General features: G+C 39.6%; 1 protein-coding gene across 1 annotated transcript; it reads left to right on the top strand.

Annotated features, from left to right (window-relative positions):
• The first annotated feature begins 5,328 nt into the window (after positions 1-5,328).
• LOC110333982 (vomeronasal type-1 receptor 4-like) lies at positions 5,329-6,330 on the top strand. Its single transcript, XM_021215797.1, has one exon. The coding sequence runs from the start codon at positions 5,434-5,436 to the stop codon at positions 6,328-6,330; it is 897 nt and encodes a 298-aa protein (XP_021071456.1). The 5' UTR covers positions 5,329-5,433.
• Positions 6,331-20,539: the final 14,209 nt, after the last annotated feature.

Here is a 20,539-nt window from a genome sequence, read left to right as displayed (position 1 = left end):
TTTTTTTTTTTTTGTAACATTGCTAGAGAAAAAGGGAGAGAAAAACCACAAATTAATCCATTTGCTTAATCATTTTTTTTCTAATTTCTTAAAGAAAACAGTGGCCTTATGAAATTCTTTACAATTTCCATTTTTATGTGTGTGTATTTTTGTGAGTGGGCTGTGTGTGTGCATGTGTGTGTGTGTGTGTGTGTGTGTGTGTGTGTGTGTGTGCCTGTATATTTGTGCTCATCTGCAGACTTGAGAATTAGGTTGATGTCAGGAATCCTATGTCTTCCACTTTCCTTTAGTCAAACACAGAGCACAGCCAAATGGCTCATCCTACTTCCCAGTTCCTCCTGAAAGAGCCTGTCTTGGTTTCTGAGGTTGGCATTAGTGGTAGGCTGTCACCTCACTAGAGATTTAAGTGAGGTGGCACTAAAACACTTTAACCACTGAGCCATCTCCTTAACCAGGATCTATTCATTTTAAATGCCACTCTGTTACAAGTGAATATCATTTATAAGTGGTCAGTTCTAAGACAAAATGAAGGTCACCAGTGATCCCCAGAATGTCCTCTGTCTGTGGTGGCCAGTTTTCTCTTCAGATCTTCTAGGTGGAAGCTGTAAAAAAGGCTCTCTTTCGAAAATTTTAACTTTCAATGAACAAACTAGTCAGAGCACTACAAGTTTTAATTGATTTTTTTGTTTATATTTCACAAAGAAGTAACTTAGAAGTTTTCTAAATTAATAGCACAACCATCAGAGATAGAGTCAATTTGGCCTTAATCCCAGCACTCAGGAGAGAGAAGCAGACAGATCTCCAAGTTGAGGACAGCTTGATCTACAGCATGAGTTCCAGGAGAGCAAGTGCTACAGAGAAACACTGACTCAGAGAAAAAAGCAAAGAAAAAGAAGTAGGCATCACAGGGAATTAGTCCTTGTTGGATCAGAGAAAAAAAATCACTTTAAAAATTTCTATCGGGGTTGGAGAGATGGCTCAGCGGTTAAGAGCACTGACTGCTCTTCCAGAGGTCCNGAGTTCAAATCCCAGCAACCACATGGTGGCTCACAACCATCTGTAATGGAATCTGACGCCCTCTTCTGGTGTGTCTGAAGAGAGCAATAATACACATGACATAAATAAATATATATTTTAAAAAATTTTCTATCTATCTTGACATATGTAATGTACAACTTAGTTTCTCTGCACCCGGATTCCCCTATTCAATAGAGGGTATAGAAATCCTGCTTCCTCAAAAGCTCACATTTTAGTTACAGAAGAAGCATTTTCAGATTCTTTCATGGGCCAGCTGGACATCTGTATGGAGACACCATCAATCAGGACACAGAGGGAGAATAGTCATTCATCTTTCAAGGAAACCCAGTGGTGCTTCTCTTCAAGAACAAAATAATGATGTCATCACTTCTATTCTCATGCACACACATTTATTTACATTGTTTTGCATTCAGGTTAGGAAGTTGCCTCCTAGGCTCTAGAATGAAAATTGTCTGGAATGACCACATGTGGGCACACATACATTTCAGAAGTGACCTCAATTCATTTTAGAGTAAGTAAGCATTGCTTATGGAATAAGGCCAAGGTTGAGAAGGCACTGATAATTCAAGTGCTACATGTCATTTACTGTGCAGGAATGAAGTAATAAAAAGACCTTTACTACTGAACTACACAGGTAGACAAGGAACACAAAACTTATATTTGGAACGTCCTCAGGAAGCAGAATTCCTGGGTGCTATGCATCATTTATTCTATTCCTAACAAGGGATATAAGAAAGAGAAGCAAGTCACTTGGTGGGCATGTGACAGAAGTTGGTCCCATACCAGGGACACAGGCTGGCACATTGGGAAGGTGAAAATAAGTCAGGAAATTGGGGAAACTCAGTATACAGAAATTTGGTTAGTTGTTCATTTTCTCACCTTACATCCTTCCTCCCAAAATAATTAAACTCTAATTAAGCTGGAAATAACTTTTAAGCAAAACAGATGTAATAATTGTGGGAGAGAGGGAAGCTGTACTTCAGGGACTTAGGGCCTGCAGTGGCCTTCCTTCCCCCTGACACTGTGACAACATGAAACCTGAAGTCCGCAGTACCTGATGGCAGCTGAGACCCCCACAGATCCAGACAGTACAAATATGACCTGGCAAGTGTCACCTTCCCAGAGGTGCTCCAGAGCCTGTCTGCACCACAGAGGTCCAGGTGAGTCCACGGAGGTAAGATCTTAGATGTCCTCAGATGTGTCATGGAGAGATTCACTAAAGCTGAAGTCTCTCTGATTAAGACAGGGAGTAGTTGAGTTGATTAAGACAGTGAGCCTTGGGTCCTGCGCTTTCCTTCTGACTCTTACAGGGCTCATTTCTGGGTTTAGAAAGATCAAAAAGACAAGTTCCTGGAGATACAGAAATGGGACTGAAATGCAGAGGCATGGCTATCCATCCTCAGGCTGGAGTTAGGACAGAACTCTAGGTAGGTCTTTGAGGTTACCTCCTTAAATTTTAAAAAGAATTCAGTAAGACAGAGAAGATTTTCAGTTGCCTATCAAACCCTAGAGATAACCATAATACACTCCAGTAAGCTCAGCATTAGAGACTGTGAGATCATTGTTCAAGGGTAGCTGAGTTAACGTAGGGAAACTCTGTCTTGAAAATAATGACAAAAGAAAAGAAAAGCTCTTGTGATTAGCCCCATGTTTGCCAGTGTTGTGATTTCAACAGTGTCACAGATTTTTGTAAGGTTGTACGTTTCAGTTTTGATGCATTTACATTTTTGAAATACAGGCATGTTTCTTTTTACAATAACATAACTCCTAAGTCCATGGTTTCCCTTTTATACCTGTCCTCTCAATTATCACATAATACTATACACATTTATTTACCTTAGCTATAGTCATTGTATGCCTGGTGGATATAGAGAAGTATAAGTCACTAACTGTAATAGTTACTATCACCGTCTTGAGAGCACTGCTATAAAGGATCCAGGCTATAAACTAGTCCTGAAACAGTTCATCTTAATTTTATCCCAGTACTAAGCAGCGAACAGCAACTTTGTTTTGTTTGCTTACTTGCTTGCTTGTTTTAGAAAAACAGGATGAAAGGTTATAGCCTGCCTAAGGCTCTTGGGGACTCACACCGTTTATGGTATCATCCATTTATCTAAACATTTAAGTGTATCCTGTCTTTTAAATTAATTTTCTATAGCATTTCTCAAGATAATGTGGAGGATGTGTCATCTCTCCTGCCTCTGACAATCCACTTCAGTAGGAAGGAATCATGTATCGGAATATCAGAATCTCCTCTCAAATACAATTTAAAGTTTGGAAAGGGGAAAAGAGTACAAGAAAATGGGCAATTCCCAGGAAAGCAAACATCAAATGAGCAGGAGAATGTTAACATTTTCTGTAAGGAGTTAGGGTGAATTATTACAGGGATTTTGACAGATTCTACTCTCTTACTAAACGCTAAATAACAAGTATGCTCATAAATGCCGACACACTTGGTATTGATACATAAAACAGATTTCATTATGTGCAGATAACTAGGATGGCACTGGGATATCTAGGATGCACCAATACAAATGATAATTACCTCTTTGACAGAGGAGCGATTGAAATGCAATTTAACACCATGAGGCCACCTGGACCAAAATTATGAGAGTCACACTTAAGATCACCAAGACAGACATAAAAGCAATCCTGTTAATTCTACAGAAAGTAGAACAGGGAACAGAGGCATTCCAAATACTCAGAACACACTTGAACCCATAAAAAACTGTGAAATATCCAGATGTCTCTTATTTTAGAAAAGGTGTCCAAAGCTTACCATAAATTCCCTAGTGATGATAATGGAGCTCCTGAACATGAAGAATAACATCCCACAGAGGTCTAAGTCCTGGAGTCAGCTCAGATTGCTATAGAACAAAGCAGCCTGCCTGACAAACAGGTTGGAAAAGAAACAGAAGCAGCAGGTTGTAAAACAAAGTGACATAAATGCTGCTCCCAAGGCTCCACAGAGGCAAATGTCACCATGACCTCTCAGATGGGAGAGTCCATGCTCACAACTGTATGCCCAATGTACTGTGCTGCATGCAGCCATATTGAGAAATCTTTACTCATAAACCACACTCATCAAATGGCAGCAGCTAACACCTCATGAATCCCCCACTTCCATCTCTCTCATTAGCCCCAGTTGGTGCATGACAGCTCCATGCATCCTTAGGTGCCCTGAGGTCATTCCTTGGGGTCACAGGTAACCTGGGATCACAGCTTTATGCTAACCACCATCCTAGAAAGTACCACAGGGTTCCTCTTACCACCCTCCCAGGTGTAATCTGGTAGTTACATAAATTTTTCAACATTTCTTTTGAGGATTCGGGGTTAACTATATGGCTTTATTTGGAAACATTAAGCTGTTTGACTTGACATTGAGGACTAATTTTAAAACTGGCAGTGACTGGGATACAAAGTGAGTAAGTAAAATAATTAATAATAATAATAATTAAAAAATTAATTAACATGAAAAATAACTAATAAATATTTATATAGAATGAAATCATAGAATGGTCAGTATATAAACTTTTAAAACATAAGATTTAGAAGTTGGGGATTGAAAGATGGCCTAGTGGTTAAGAGCACTGGTTCCTCCTCCAGAGGTCCTTAGTTCATGTCCCATCTTTGAAATGGTAGCTCAGTACCATCTATGATGGGATCAGAAGCCCTCTTTTGTCATGCAGATATATGCAGAAAAACAGAACACTCATATACATAAGTAAATTAATCTAAAGAAAAGATGTAGAAATTGAAGTTTTGAGGTAAATGTAAATCTAGAAGTTGCTATTCCAATAAAGATGCAATAAGAAAGAAATATCCAACAAGAGGAGGCAGTGTGAAAGGTATTACGAACTCTGACAGGTGTTACAGGTGTTGAGCACCAGGGTCTCCCAGTGTCTGTGTGTGATGTGGGGAAGGAGGACAGGTTCAGCATGAGCCTCGGGCTTTGGGAATTGGGTAGGGAAATATGATGAAGTACAATGAGAAAGAGAAGAAGAAATTTTGGTTGTGGAAACTAGTATTTCAATTCAACTATGCTGAGAGTTAACAAGGACAATGTATATTCACACAGACACACACACACACACACATTTGAAGAAGTCATTTTGCTAGTGAAGAGCTAAAAAATAAAAATCTTTAAAACTTTAGATTTGAATAGCCATCACCAAATTCACCTGCTAAAGCACACACACTATCCCAGAGTCCACAGGGAAAGGAGGAGTTTCAGGGAGATCATCTGCAACATTACATGTGTCCATGGCTGCTTCATGAATTCCACAAAACGCTATTATGCAAAATATGTTTTTCAGATCCATGTCTGGCATTACTAATACCTTCTTGAAAATGTGTTTGCATCCTTGAAACAAGTTTTTCTACCAGAAAGTAAAAATGGTTTTGAAGTTTATTAAGGAAACAATTTTTCTCTTCATGACTATGGTTGGCATTCTGGGGAACATGTCTGTTTCTGTGAATTATATGTTCAGTTGGTGGGGAAGCCCTGAGAAGAAACCTATACACCTTATTCTCACTCACTTGGCTTTTACAAACATCATACTTCTGCTTGCAAAAGGATTGCAAAAGACAATAACAGTTTTTGGTTTGAGAAACTTCATGGATGACATAGGCTGCAAGATCATTGCTTACCTGGAGAGGGTGGCCCGGGGCCTCTCCATCTGCACCAGCAGTCTCCTCACTGTGGTCCAGGCCACCATTATCAGTCCCAGAGCATCTGGGTGGAACAGACTAAGACCAAAGTCTGCATGGCACATCCTTCCATTCTTCTCATTCTTTTGGATACTCAATGGTTTAATAAGTATGAACCTAATCCATTCGATTAGAAGTATAGCTATGAATACATCACAGCATAAGAATAGTGACTATTATTGCTATTTGACACTAGAAAGTCAGAAAATCAAATGGATTGTTCTCCCTCTCATGGTCCTGAGAGATGCAGCGTTTCAGGGTGCCATGGGAGGGGCCAGTGGCTACATGGTATTTCTCCTCCACAAGCACCACCAGCATGTCCTCTACCTTCAGAACTCCAAGCTTCTCTACAGAACTCCCCCTGAGCTGAGAGCTGCTCAGAGTGTCCTCTTTCTGATGTTCTGTTTTGTTTTCTTCTACTGGACTGATTGTGCTCTTTCCCTGTTTTTAAGTCTGTCGCTGGGAGACAGTTCCTTGATGATAAATATTCAAGAGTTTCTGACCCTTGGTTATGCAGTCTTCAGCCCCATCGTGCTGAGTCACAGGGATGGACTTGTACCTGCATGTTGGCATGCTCAGTGAAGAGAAACTAAAAGTATTTCTCTCCTTCATTTGTTTAATAAGCATGAAAGAACTCTCAGTTGTATAATTCTGTGGGTAAGCCAGAATCTCACAAACAGTGTAAGCTTGTGGTTATTCTCATACAGTCTTCCTGGAGACTCAAGCCTTTTAGTGACTGCAATATTAATAAATTATAATGATATAGAAATTTCATTTTATATATTGCTACCGTTATGAAGGGACTTTACATTTTAAACTTTTCTATATTTGTGTTCATTTGCTGTGTATCAACAGTTTGCATACATGTATGTCTGTGTAGCACATTCATGCCGGGAGCCTGCATCTGCTGGAGGAGATCATCAAATGCTCTGTGACTGACTGGCATTAAACACATGGCTCTGTAAAACAATGATTGTTAGAAATTGTGCCTGTGCTCTTCGTAAGAACAGCCATTGCTCTTAACTGCTAAGTTATCTTTCCAGCTTTAGTGAGGAGTTTTAAATCTGGTTTTATTACTACCATGACTGGAAGCATGCAGATGAATTTTGTAGATCTTATCAAAATTCATAGCGATTAAATCATGTTTGTCCCATCTTTATCTTGTACCTGACCTCGTGATTGCTAAACATTAGTACTATGACACTATTTTAGGCTACTTCAAAGTGTCTGAAATTATCCATCCCCAGAATATATTTTACAAGACTGTGAAAGAATGACATATTCTGTGCATTAAGTCAGTAGGAACCCAAAGCAGCAATCACAGAACTTAAATGCGCTCAAATATTTTATCGGTGTTGCATTCATGAAGGTATTCTGCAGGAATGAAGACTGCAGATAAGGAAGAAACTAGATAGCAAATACGCAGTAAAGTTTCATTTTACATCTGACTGTAGCTTCTATTTTGATTTGAAAATGTGGAATTGCCTTTTATAAATGACTGAAGCATACCAAGGCTTGTCTGCACCTTCCCTTTGTTAATGCCCAGATTGATTTCCATCGCACCATCCAACTCTTTATCATCAAAGAGCTGCAAAAGGGTCTGATTCTGATGATGATGCTTAGATGTGCCAGAAAGAAAAGATAAAGATTAAAGATGTCACTGATGTGAGACAAAATGTTCATTTACATTGGAGAGTGCAGAGAGTAAACCCTAAACACTGTGATCCAAAGGCCATTTGGGGCCATGTGTCCTCTCCCTTTCTGGCCTGGGTAAAAAGAACAGCATTGGTGATAGTGATTCCAGTGCACTGTTACATAGGACTCTTCATTGTCTGAGAAGCCGTGGTTTGGGAGGAGATGCTGACATTACATTAGAAATGCTACTCTTACCCTTTATTCTGGCATTGCTTGTCTGTTTATTAAAATTACACTTTATGGATGAGCAGGACTGTTTACCTCTGTATCCCAGCACTTGGGAGGCAGAGGCAAGAGGACTGTAACTCTGAAGCCAGCCAGATCCTACTTGTGAGACTTTGTGTCTTGTGCTTCTTTAAAGGAAAAAATAATGAAATAGCTATGTGTCCTTATAGATGAATAAAACTTCCCTAATTTACTGAAGCACATGCTTCTCAAGATCTAAGAATCAGAGAGAACAAAAAATAAATTAAGTGCACATTAAGTAGACAAAATACAAAGTGTTCAGTTAATAGAAAAGTTATTGAAAACTGCAAGACAGAAAGACAAAGTTACTTACAAAGATATATCCAACCAAATAACTGATTTCTCTATGGAGACGTCTATCAGAAAGGCTCAGGTCAGTGCTATGCAAGTTTTGAAAGAACACTGATGTCAACCCAGACAACTATACCCAACATACTGTCAACTGTAGGAAAGAGAAAGAACATAATTGAAAGAGATAAGAATGCTTTCCATAGTAAAAACAGATTCAATTAATTTATTAGCACTCAGCCAATAGAGGATCTGGAAGGAAAACTTAAGACTGATGGGAAGGTTAAACCCACTCAAGAGATCCAGAATATTAATTAAAAGAGGTCAAATGAACCACTGCAAACTAACTAACTGCAGAAATGAGTGAACATTTTCAATAATAATGATGAGTATTTACTGCCCCAATAAAGAGACACAGACTAATAGCTTGGATTAGAGAACAGTATCCACCTTTTTATAGCCTCACAAAACACACCTTGCCATTTGCTATGTATCAGTTTAGGATAATAGGATGGAAACATGTGTTAGGAGAAAATGGACCCAAGAAGCAAGCAGGCATAAGTGTTTTCATATCTGACATTATAGGCTTCAAAACCAAAACTACTCAGAAGAGCTAATTTGAAAGGCACTGCATACTCATTAGGTGGAATACTGACCAAGAGGATAGTGCATTTGTAAACATTCATGTGCTTAATGTAGGGTACTCAAGGTTGTAAAAGAAACTTAAAATCACGTATTGACCTTCACAGAGTGACAGTGGATGACTTAGTACCACTCCGTCATCCAGATAAATCTAAACAGAAAAACACTGGAGACAAATAAAGCCATAAACCTAATTGACTTAAGAAATGTTTCATAAACCACTCCACCCAACACTAAAGAATATACTTTCTTACCAGAAGCACATGGAACTTTCTCTAAAACTACACAGTAGGACAAGAAGCAACTCTCAACAGATTTATAGGAGAGTTGAAAGGACTCTGTGTATCCTATCTGTGCACCATGGATGAAAGCTAGACAGCAGTAATGACAGCAAGCACAGCAATATGTATATGAGCACATGGAAACTGGCCAACTCTCCACTGAATGGAAAGTGGGTTAAGACAGAAACCAAGAATGAGAAAAGAAACATTTTAGAATTGAATGAAAATGAAAATATAAAATATCCAAACCCATGGAATCCAATGAAGGTGACTTTTGGGGGAATCAGTGTTTTTTTTTTTAATTGAAAATGGATTCTTCTTTCATACATTGCATACAGTACAACAGCACAATATTTCCTCCCTCCACTCCTCCCAGCTCCCCCATCTCAACACCTCCCTTTTCCCCAGATCTACTCTCCCTCCACTTCCACACTGTCTTGCCTATAGAACAGTTTCATGAATGCATTTTCTCAGTTGAGGTTTCTCTTCTTAGTTGAGTCCAGCATGTGTCAATATGAAACAACACACTGGCATTTCCTGACAATTTGCAGACAGCTGTTCCATGAAAGCGGAAGAGTCTCTTGCTCTAGCAAATATTTCCTGTTTATCTTTCTGTGGAAAGAAGGTCTTGTGGGTGCTCTAAGTTTGGTGAGATTCCCTAGGCTTGTGAGTCTCCTCAATCTGTCCAGGAGGGAAAAATTAAACCTGAGGGAAACAGCTATCCAGCAATGCCCCATGATGCAATCTGGTGGTGTGAGGTACTTTCATAGAAGTTTGTGCAGGAGTGGTGGCTAGGTTGTGAGTTTGAGCCTCCTTGGGAGTATCAAACCCACACAGCATCTTTTAAAGAAGAGTTTTATTCTTTGTGCTTTCTGGGATCACCATTAATGCACTTGGAATTGTATTATTAATTCACTTATCCTTATAAGGTTCCCTAGCACTTTGGAAACAACGCCATTAATGACTAGAGGAGACTCCTCTGCTCTTGGGAGTTAGCTGCTCTCACTGGTCATCTCCACTCTGCCCTGTAAGCTGAACCCAGATGAACGAGGTCTCCTGACATCCTCCTTTCTCATTTTCCCCATGCACATTTTTGCTGGGGAGCATGTGGGCCATACTATAGAGGCATGCTTTATAGATTCAATGAATTGAGATAACGTTCTCTTTATGTGAACCAGCATCAGGTATTTAAGAATCCTTTTATAGACTCAGCTTCAACCCCAACCCTTCCTCACCTGCATCCCTGAACCCGTGGCCTGGGGCCACGGTGGAAGACACCTAAGTGACACTATGATGAACAAATATGTGATGGATACATGGGAAAGACAGAGCACATGATGGGGAGATGGGAGAGAAGGCGAAACAGAGGAGAACAATTTGTGCACTGTGGAGAGAGGAGGAATTAGTAATGTGAAGATGCTGAAGAAAAGACCAATAATGAGGGGCCTGTGCAGCCACCTAAGGATATGGTGATGTTTCTGTTTGTGCTGCAGCTGAGGGCCATGTCTGGTATTTGAAATCTTTATGATGCCATGGTCACTGAAAGACATTTAGAAACTCATTGTCTGGGCTTTGGCCTGGGGCCATCGATGTCCTGGGGTCATTCTGCTCCCTTCTAAACTTCTCTGAGTGACTTGTGCTGCTCTCTGAGGTCATAGTGATGTCCAGACTCAGGCTGGCACCATGAGTCATGTCCACAGGATCACTATGACTCTGGGAAAATACAGGATAACTGAGAGGAGGAGTCTGTGAGGGTCCAGTATTGATGGCATAGCAGATGCCAGAGGTCTTGAGCCAGACCAATGACTCATTGCAATGAACATGTGCAAGTTAAGCTATTTGGGCAAAGGGCTTTACACACCACAGCTCCCAGCACCACTACAATGAATGAATGTGAGATAGAGATGCTGAGCAGAGTGGTATAAGTGAGGCAGAACTGGAGATGCTAGGGCAGTGACAGGAGGAGAAAAGGCTGCAGGTGATAGAGGAGCAGGTCACACCCAGAGGTGTTGGGGAGACTTTAATTTTAATTTTAATTGATTATTTTCCTTTGAGGGGTGAGGTTACAAGGGGTTGTGGATATAGAATGGTGGGAAATGAGTAGGCTTTGATGCATTATGTGAAAATCCAAATCAATCAATAAAGATTATGTTAAGAATCATTTTCTCAGCTGTTTCTTCTTCACCTGCTTGCCTTGTGGGATCAAGCAACTGCTAGATCTTTGGACTTTTATTCACAGCCACTGCTGACCATTGTTGGGGATTTGGACTACAGATTTATGGCTACCAGGAGCTGATCCTGGACCACAGTGATCCATATCCAAATACCATCAGGAGAGAACTGATCCCCCAGGAGTGCAGACGCACCTGTGAGCACAGGTAAGACCACCAGTTCTGCTCAAATTCCTGGCTCAAGAGGGACCAGAGCCACCAGGTCACAGGAACCAATGAACAACTGGGGACAGGATCCTTCTGGTTTCCATCTGCACCCAGAATTGACCCTGGGCCACAGCTCTCCAAAACCAAATTCCTCCCGGGGAGAATTAGTTTCCCAGGAGTACTGACACACATGCTTGCAGAAGGGACAAGCCACAGTTAGAAACAGGAATACTAGCTAACATCAGAGACAACTAGATGGCGAGAGGCAAGGGCAAGAACATAAAAAACAGAAACCAAGGCTACTTGGAATCCTCAGAACCCAGTTTTCTCACCACAGCTAGCACTGGATACCCCAACACTCCAGAAAAACAAGACTCTGATTTAAAGTCACATCTCATGATGATGATAGAGGACTTTAAGAAGGACATAAATAAGTTCTTTAACTAAATGCAAATGAACACAGGTAAACAGGTAGAAGCCCTTAAAGAGGAAACACAAAAAAAATCCTTTAAAGAATTATAGAAAACCACAATCAAACAGGTGAAGGAATTGAACAAACCATCCAGGATGTAAAAATGGAAATAGAAACAATTAAGAAATCACAAAGGGAGACAACTCTGGAGACAGAAAACCTAGGAAGGAGATCAGAAGTCATAGATGTAAACATCTCCAACAGAATACAGGCGATAGATGAGAGAATCTCAGGTGCAGAGGATACCATAGAAAACATTGACACAATAATCAAAGAAAATGCAAAATGCCATAAGCTCCCAGCCCCAAATATCCAGGAAATCCAAGACACAATGAGAAGACCAAACATAAGGATAATAGGTATAGAAGAGAGTGAAGATTCCCCACTTAAAGGGCCTGTAAAATACCTTCTAAAATTATAGAAGAAAACTTTCCTAAGCTAAATAAAGAGATGACCATAAACATACAAGAGGTCTACGGAACTCCAAATAGATTGGGCCAGAAAAGAAATTCCTCCCAGCACATAATAATCAAAACAACAAATGCAAAAAACAAAGAAAGAATATTAAAAGCAGTAAGGGAGAAAGGTCAAGTAACATATAAAGGCAGACCTATTAGAATTACACCAGGCTTCTCACCAGAGACTATGAAAGGTAGAAGATCATGTGCAGATGTTCCTAATAGAACACAAATGCCAGGCCAGGCTACTATACCCAACAAAACTCTCAATTACCATAGATGGTGAAACAAAGATATTCCGTGACAAAAACAAATTTACACATTATCTTTCCACAAATCCAGTCCTACTTAGGATAATAGATGGAAAACACCAATGCAAGGAGGCAACTATACCCTAGAAAAAGCAAGAAAGTAATCTTCTTTCAACATATTGGAAAGAATATAGCTGCACAATCATAAAAATAACATCAAAAATAACAGGAAGCAACAATCCCTATTCCTTAATATCTCTTAACATCAATAGACCCCATTCCCCAATAAAAAGACAGACTAACAGACTGAATATGTAAACAGGACCCAGCATTTTGCTGCATACAGGAAATGTACTTCAGTGTCAAAGAGAGGCACTACCTCAGAGTAAAGGCCTGAAGTCATTTGCCAAGAAAATGATCCCAAGAAACAAGCTGGAGTAGCCATTTTAATATAAAGTAATATCAACTTTCAACCAAAAGTTATCAAAAAAAAATAAGGAAGGACACTTCATACTCATCAAAGGAAAAATCTACCAAGAATAACACCTAATTCTGAACATCAATGCTCCAAATGCAAGGGCAACAACATTCATAAAAGAAACTTTACTAAAGTTCAAAGCACATAATACCCTTCACACAATAAAAGTGGGAGACAACACCCCACACTCATCAATGAACAGATCATGGAAACAAACTAAACAGAGACACAGTGAAACTAACAGAAGTTATCGACAAAATGGATTTAACAGATATCTATAGAACATTTCATCCTATAACAAAAGACTATACCTTCTTTACAGCACCTCAAGGTACCATCTCCAAAAAGGACCATATAATCAGTCATAAAACAGGCCTCAACAGGTACAAGAAGATTGAAATAATTCCATGCATCCTATCAGATCACCATGGAATAAGGCTGATCTTCAATAACAACAAAAACAACAGAAAGCCCACATACACCTCGAAGCGGAACAATACTCTACTCAATGATAACTTGGTCAAGGAAGAACTAAAGAAAGAAATTAAAGACTTTTTAGAATTTAATGGAAATGAAGGCACAACATACCCAAATGTATGGGACACATGAAAGCAATGCTAAGAGAAAAACTCAGGTCTGAATGCCTCCAAAATAAAATGGAGAGAACATACACTAGCAGTTTAACAGCACACCTGAAAGCTCTAGAACAAAAAGAAATAAATACACCCAAGAGGATTATATGGCAGGAAATAATCAAACTCAGGGCTGAAATCAACCTAGTAGAAACAAAAAAGTTCTATACAAAGAGTCAACAAAACCAGGAGGTGGTTCCTTGAGAAAATCAACAGGATAGATAAACCCTTAGCCAGACTAACCAGTGGGCACAGAGACAGCATCCAAATTAACAAAATCAGAAATGAAAAGTGCAATGTAACAACAGAAACTGTGGAAGTTCAAAAAATTAATCAGATTCTACTACAAAAGCCTATATTCAACAAAACTGGGTAATCTGGATCAAACAGACAATGTTCTAGACAGATACCAGGTACCTAAGCTAAATCAGGATCAGATAAGCCATCTAAACAGTCCCATAACCCCTAAAGAAGTAGAAGCAGTCATTAATAGTTTCCCAACAAAAAAAGTCCAGGACTAGATGGATTTAGTGCATAATTCTATCAGACTTCAAAGAAGATCTAATATCAATACTCTTCAAGCAATTTCACAAAATAGAAACAGAGAGAATACTACCCAATTCATTCTATGAAGTCATAGTTACACTGTTTATTTTCCCTTGGAAATGAAATGGTTTCTAAGCAGGACCTTTTCACAATTTCCTTTCATAGAGGACTTCATAAGAGAATTTTTTCTACTTCTATCATGTTTAATATTCCAAATGGATTATTTATTTATTTATTTTTATTATTTTCTTTATTTACATTTCAAATGCTATCCCAAAAGTTCCCTATACCCTCCCCTGCCCCTGCTCCCCTACCTACCCACTCCCACTTCTTGGCCCTGGCCTTCCCCTGTGCTGGGTCATATAAAGTTTGCAAGACCAAGGGGCCTCTCTTCCCAATGACGGCCGATTAGGCCACCTTCTGTTACATATGCAGCTAGAGACACGAGCTCAGGGGGTACTGGTTAGTTCATATTGTTGTTCCACCTACAGGGTTGCAGCCCCCTTCAGCTCCTTGGGTACTTTCTCTAGCTCCTCCATTGGGGGCCCTGTGCTCTATCCAATAGCTGACTGTGAGCATCCACTTCGGTGTTTGCCAGGCACTGGCATAGCCTCACAGGAGGCTGCTATATCAGGGTCCCTTCAGCAGAATCTTGCTGGCATGTGCATTACTATCTGGGTTTAGTGGCTGGTGATGGGATGGATTCCCAGATGGGGTAGTCTCTGGATAGTCCATCCTTTCATCTTAGCTCTAAATTTTGTCTCTGTACTTATATCCTTTCATGGGTATTTTGTTCCTTATTCTAAGGAGGAATGAAGTATCCATACGATGGTCTTCCTTCTTGGTTTTCTTGTGTTTTGCAAAATGTATCTTGGGTATTCTAAGTTTCTGGGCTAATATCCGCTCTGCTTGTGGACGTTGTACATCGTGGTGCGCACTAGGCTCCGCACCACGATGTACAACGTCCACAAGCAGGTCCTTATTACCAGTTGGAAGATCTTCTGGGTATATGCCCAGAAGAGGTATTGCTGGATCCTCCGGTAGTACTATGTCCAGTTTTCTGAGGAACCGCCAGACTGATTTCCAGAGTGGTTGTACAGCAATGGAGGAGTGTTCCTCTTTCTCCACAACCTCGCCAGCATCTGCTGTCACCTGAATTTTTAATCTTAGCCATTCTGACTGGTGTGAGATGGAATCTCAGGGTTGTTTTGATTTGCATTTCCCTGATGACTAAGGATGTTGAACACCAAATAGATTTTTTTAAATGTGGTTTAGTGCATATTACTTTTAGCTTCAGAAGACATCATATATACTTAAGAGGCATTTAACTATTATAAATTATTTTGATGGCTTAAAAATGTCAATATTGAATTGTATATTTTAAAATAAATTTTATTAATTTAATAAAACGTACCCATCAGTATTACTGTGTATCCCTGTGTCAGTTGTTCACTTGATTTTTGTCATAATACACTTTGTTCTTATTCTAAGTTGGGAAAGAGAAAGAAAGAAAAGTGAAAAGAAAAAAGACTCAAAACAAAGAAGGCAACGGTGCTTCTCTTTAAAAGGCCACAGTGGCTCATGTACTTAATCCCAACTATCTCAGGAGGCAGGGGCAGATGGTTCTCTGATTTCCAGACCATGTTGTTTTGCATAATGAGTATCTATAGATACACAAAATAAGCCTGTCTCAATATTAATGATGATGACTATGACAATGATAACGATGTTGCTTAGGAGTACCAGAAAGAAAGAAAAGATAAAGATTAAAGGTCCCACTGATGTGAGAGGAAATGCTCAGATACCATTGGAGACTGCAGAGAATAAGTCTGTGTCCACAGTGGTCCAAAGGTCATTTGGGGTCACGGGTCCTCTCCCTCCCCTGGCCTGTGTAAAAAGAGCAGCATTTGTGACAGTGGGTCCAGTGCACTGCTGCATAGGACTCTTCATTCTAGACATTATAAATTAGCCAAACCCCCCATCTTGCCATTACAGTTTATCTCTATGAAATAATGAGCACTGCCATGTACAAAACTTTCCAGTTGTCAGTCTCAAAAATCAAGTATTTCTGTATGATGATGCCTTAGAAAAGGAAATCCAGGGGAGAGACTCAACAAATTCTCATCTTGATAAAATTTGTTAAATGATTCCTGCACCTTATTACTTGTAAAAAACAGTCTTCTAGATCAACAATTAAATCATTTTTTGAGGGCAGAGTGGAGATGGAGGTGTCCCTGTAACTTTAAGAGACTGTGAAGGTTAGGTCTGCTCATAGCTTCAGTTTACCAGAATTGGTGTCTGAAAGGCAGTCACCTGCCTAAGCTACTGGGATGAGATTTGGTTTCACACAGGACTCAGAGATCTTTCAAACAGATTTGTTAGCAAAGTGATAAATGAGATTCCTCAAAGTCTTCATCTCCCAGCGTGCAAGGCAACATTCACCCTGATGTCCACCTCAGTGAATCAGCACAAGAGGCCTGAGAATTGCATGACCAAGGATCAGACATACTCAAATGTTTAGCATCAAGGAATTGTTCGCTAAGGAGAAACTTAAATGTTCGCAAAACCACAATCTATCCAACACAAGAAAAGTAAACACATCAGGACAGAGAGCAGCTCTCAGCTCAGGGGGAGTTCTGTAGAGAAGCTTGGAGTTCTGAAGGTAGAGGACACGCTGGTGGTGCTTGTGGAGAAGAAATCATGTAGCCACTGGCCCCTCCCATCACTCTCTGCAACAGTACCAAGTAGGATCCTGAGACTAAGGAAAGTCTGTTTGTACTTCTGGCTCTTTAGAGAGTAGCTGTACTGAGCAATCTTACTCAGCATGACATTTTCATGCTGATTTTTTGGTGGAATGGGGGAGGCTTTTGAAACCTTCAAGCCTGAAAACTCCAACAAGGCCAGAGCTCCTAATTTATAGTAAATTTGTTCACTCACCTCAACTCAGACAGAACAATTTCATTGCACATTTTTAAATCTAACTTGAGTGAGCAGATTTTTGTTTGTTTGTTTGTTTTTGTTTTTTGTTTTTGTTTTGTTTTGTTTTGTTTTGAGACAGGGTTTCTCTATATAGCCCTTGCTGTCCTGGAACTCACTCTGTAGACCAGGCTGGCCTTGAACTCAGAAATGCACCTGCCTCTGCCTTCCAAGTGCTGGGATTAAAGGTGTGAGCCACCACTGCCTGGCGAGCAGATGTTTTTTATGTCGTCCTAGGAGTAGTGAAATGATAGGGAAATTTTGAAGATCAATTCTGGCCTGCTCTATGTACCCACAGCTTCATATTTCTGATTATATGAGGACCCAACCACTAGCAGAATTCACAACTGGAGGTAGTTCCACGAGGACCTGACCTGAAGCTAGGAAGGGGTCGAAGCATGCCTAAAACCCCAGATTTTCTCATCCTTAGAACAGGAGTTTGGCTGTTTTTCTGTGGCACCAACAGACTCCAGAAGGTAGGCTTCCTCAGGTATGGACCTTTCTAGTGCATGTAGCAACAGATAAACTCATGCATCTCCAAGCATACAAGGACTGGCACGTGTTTATGTGACCTATGAAACACCTTGTGGTGGACTTCCTTTCTTTTCTATAAGCTCCCCAAGGTTCCTTCCCCCGGCCCTTGCTGATCCCGAGTATGCAAATGAAGCACACTCTGTGTTCTTGCCCCAACCAATAACATGCCACCATATGGATCCAACCAGTCATTCTCCCTGGGCAATAAATATCCCCTTCCCCCTCCAATTAAATAAGGAGCCTTCCAACACAGTCTCCCAAGTGTTCTTTCCTGTCAAACTCTCCAAATCCAGTTAGTGCCCAGTAGTTCAACCAAACCAGGGTGAAGAGGGACTCAAGTCCAGCATTTTCTGAGGGCTGGAGGTTACATAGCTGTATACAACAGACCGAAGGCTCTTTTCTCTTCTTTATTTAGATTCTACTTATTGGTAATGTTGTGTGATTTACTAAAGACTTGTCTGAATGCAGCTGATTTATTTCATTTAATATATTATTCCACTAATCCTTCCTAGTGACATGCAATGTGTCCAGCCTAAAGAAATGATAAAGTCTGAGGTGACGTTTTTTACTAATCTGATCGCCAAATCTCTTGTGAGTTAACTGAATGGCATAATTGAACTTAATTCCTGGTTGCCTTTACTTTCCTTTACTTATTTAGATTTGTAACTATTTCATTATGTGTTAAAATTTTAACTTGTGTTCTGATTAGTATTTTGTTTTTTCCCAATCTACCCTGACTTTCAGAGAGAAATGTAAAAGATAGCAACGCTATGTGCCTCTCAGTCTACAGGTCAAGCTCTCTCAACAATTGCACGTTTCTGTCTATCGTTTTTTTAATTTTTAAATAAATTTAAGGTTTATTTTGTATGTCCCTGTCTGTGTTCATGGGTGCATCTCAGCAGGACAGCACGTGGGAGTCAGTTTTCTTCTTCAGAGACAGATCAGGTTGTCTGAGTGTCAGCAGGTGACTTTACTCTCTGAGTCATCTCTTGAGCCCCCTGTCTATTCTTAATGTTGAACAACCTCTCCATCACTCAGATTAAGCACACCTTTCTTCATGCCTCCTCCTTTACATCACTTCCTTTGAGTCAAATTACACAAACTGATTTAGAAGATGTTGATTTGTCTGGTTCTTTATGTCAGACACTTAGAAAAGGGCTTTAACATAAGAGCTGTGAGAATAACTTGAGCAATGGATGTTACCTACAGACAAGTCACATTTACATCAGAAAGACAAAGAGGTGTGTGGGGGGGGGGATGGTGAAAAGACCTGCTCCTCTCTCAGAGAACTCTGCTTCCTTATTCAACATCCACATCATAGGACTCAGGGTAGCCTGTAGCTCCAGTTCCTTGGTACCTAAAATTCTCTTCAGGCCTGTATAGGTACCTGTACAAATTTGGCATACATTCACACAGACACATATTCATAAATAAAATTAAATTTTCATACTGGAAAAAAACAAGCTAATTAGTAAGTTAAAGCACAATACAATACACACCACTTAAATATTTTGCATATACAGTGCAACCATTCAAAAATAAATACTTATTAATCATTGTAAAGTAGAGCCATGATGTAATCAAAATGTTATAAGAGTTTCAGTTTCAGTCAGGTATGACATAACATATGCTTTTTTTTTTTTTTTTTTTTTTTTTTTCGACACAGGGTTTCTCTGTATAGCCCTGGCTCCTGGAACTCACTCTGTAGATATTTTCTCAGCCAACACTAGCCTGTCCTCATATTTTTGTTTTTTTTTTTTTTTTTTTTTTTGGTAATTGTATAAACCTATCTAACAACTTAATAATTTCATGTTCAGTGATTATATCAATAAGTAGTTTTCAGAATATATCCATGAGATTCTTAGAATTATGTCAATATCTTACTGTTTGGACCCAATATAAAAAATTAAGCAGTGAATTCTTCATTGATCTGAATGTAGCGTCACAGCCTTTTGCAGCTCTTTGGTGATATAGCATGGTGCTGTGGAGGGCACCCAGGCAGCACCAAAGGGCAGCTGCAAAGCAGTCTTGGTCAGCTTCAATCACACTCATTGATTCATTTTGAGAAAGGCAACCTAGAAACTACAGACAGATAAACTGAAATGTTGCTTTGTGCTATATCTCCAGTCTGTTCCTACAGAGAACACTCATGAGTATAAATAACATCATTGAGATCTTTCAGGGCATGTATGCTCTGTGACTGGTGCATTGGGCCTCTGTTGACCAACTACATGGTACATATATATTATTCTTTTGCAATTCTATAAAATGTTTTCCATGGATGGATTCTTATAGACACTTGAGTAAGCATAAAGTAGCCTCGAGTTGCTAACATTTAACAAGGACAGCGTCAGTACAAATAAGGAATTCTTGGAATACCATGATTAAACCACTATGAATTTTGAAAAAATTTATCAATTCCGTTTGTGTGCTTCCAGTCATGGTATTAATAAAACCAGTTTTACAAATTGTAATTAAAGCTTATTTCTTGGGGGTGGAGTGATAGATACCTCAGTCATTAAGAGTACTGGCTGGCATTTCGTGGTCCAATATTCAATTTCTAGAAATCATATTTTGGATCAGAACCCTCTATCTTACTTCAGTCAGTAACAGAGAATTTGATGATCTCTCCTTCCTCCAGACCTCAGACATGCACATGCTAAGTTGTCCTAAGTACAGGCAAACTCTTCATAAACAGTAAATATATGCAAATATAAAAAGTTGTTAAGTCCCTTCAAAAGGATGGGTGTAATTAGCTATGATCTCTCTTAGCTCAAGGCTGTAATTCATCAAGAGTATTTCCTAATAATAAACACACAATTAAGCTTCAGTGTGGGATTTTTTCTTACCCACACATTGCATAACCGAGAGTTCTTTCACCTTTATTAAAAACATAGAAGAGAGAGAAATTTTC

This window comes from Mus pahari, chromosome 16 (assembly GCF_900095145.1).
Source record: "Mus pahari chromosome 16, PAHARI_EIJ_v1.1, whole genome shotgun sequence".
Classification (NCBI taxonomy): domain Eukaryota; kingdom Metazoa; phylum Chordata; class Mammalia; order Rodentia; family Muridae; genus Mus; species Mus pahari.
This window is presented reverse-complemented; position numbering and strand designations above follow the sequence as displayed.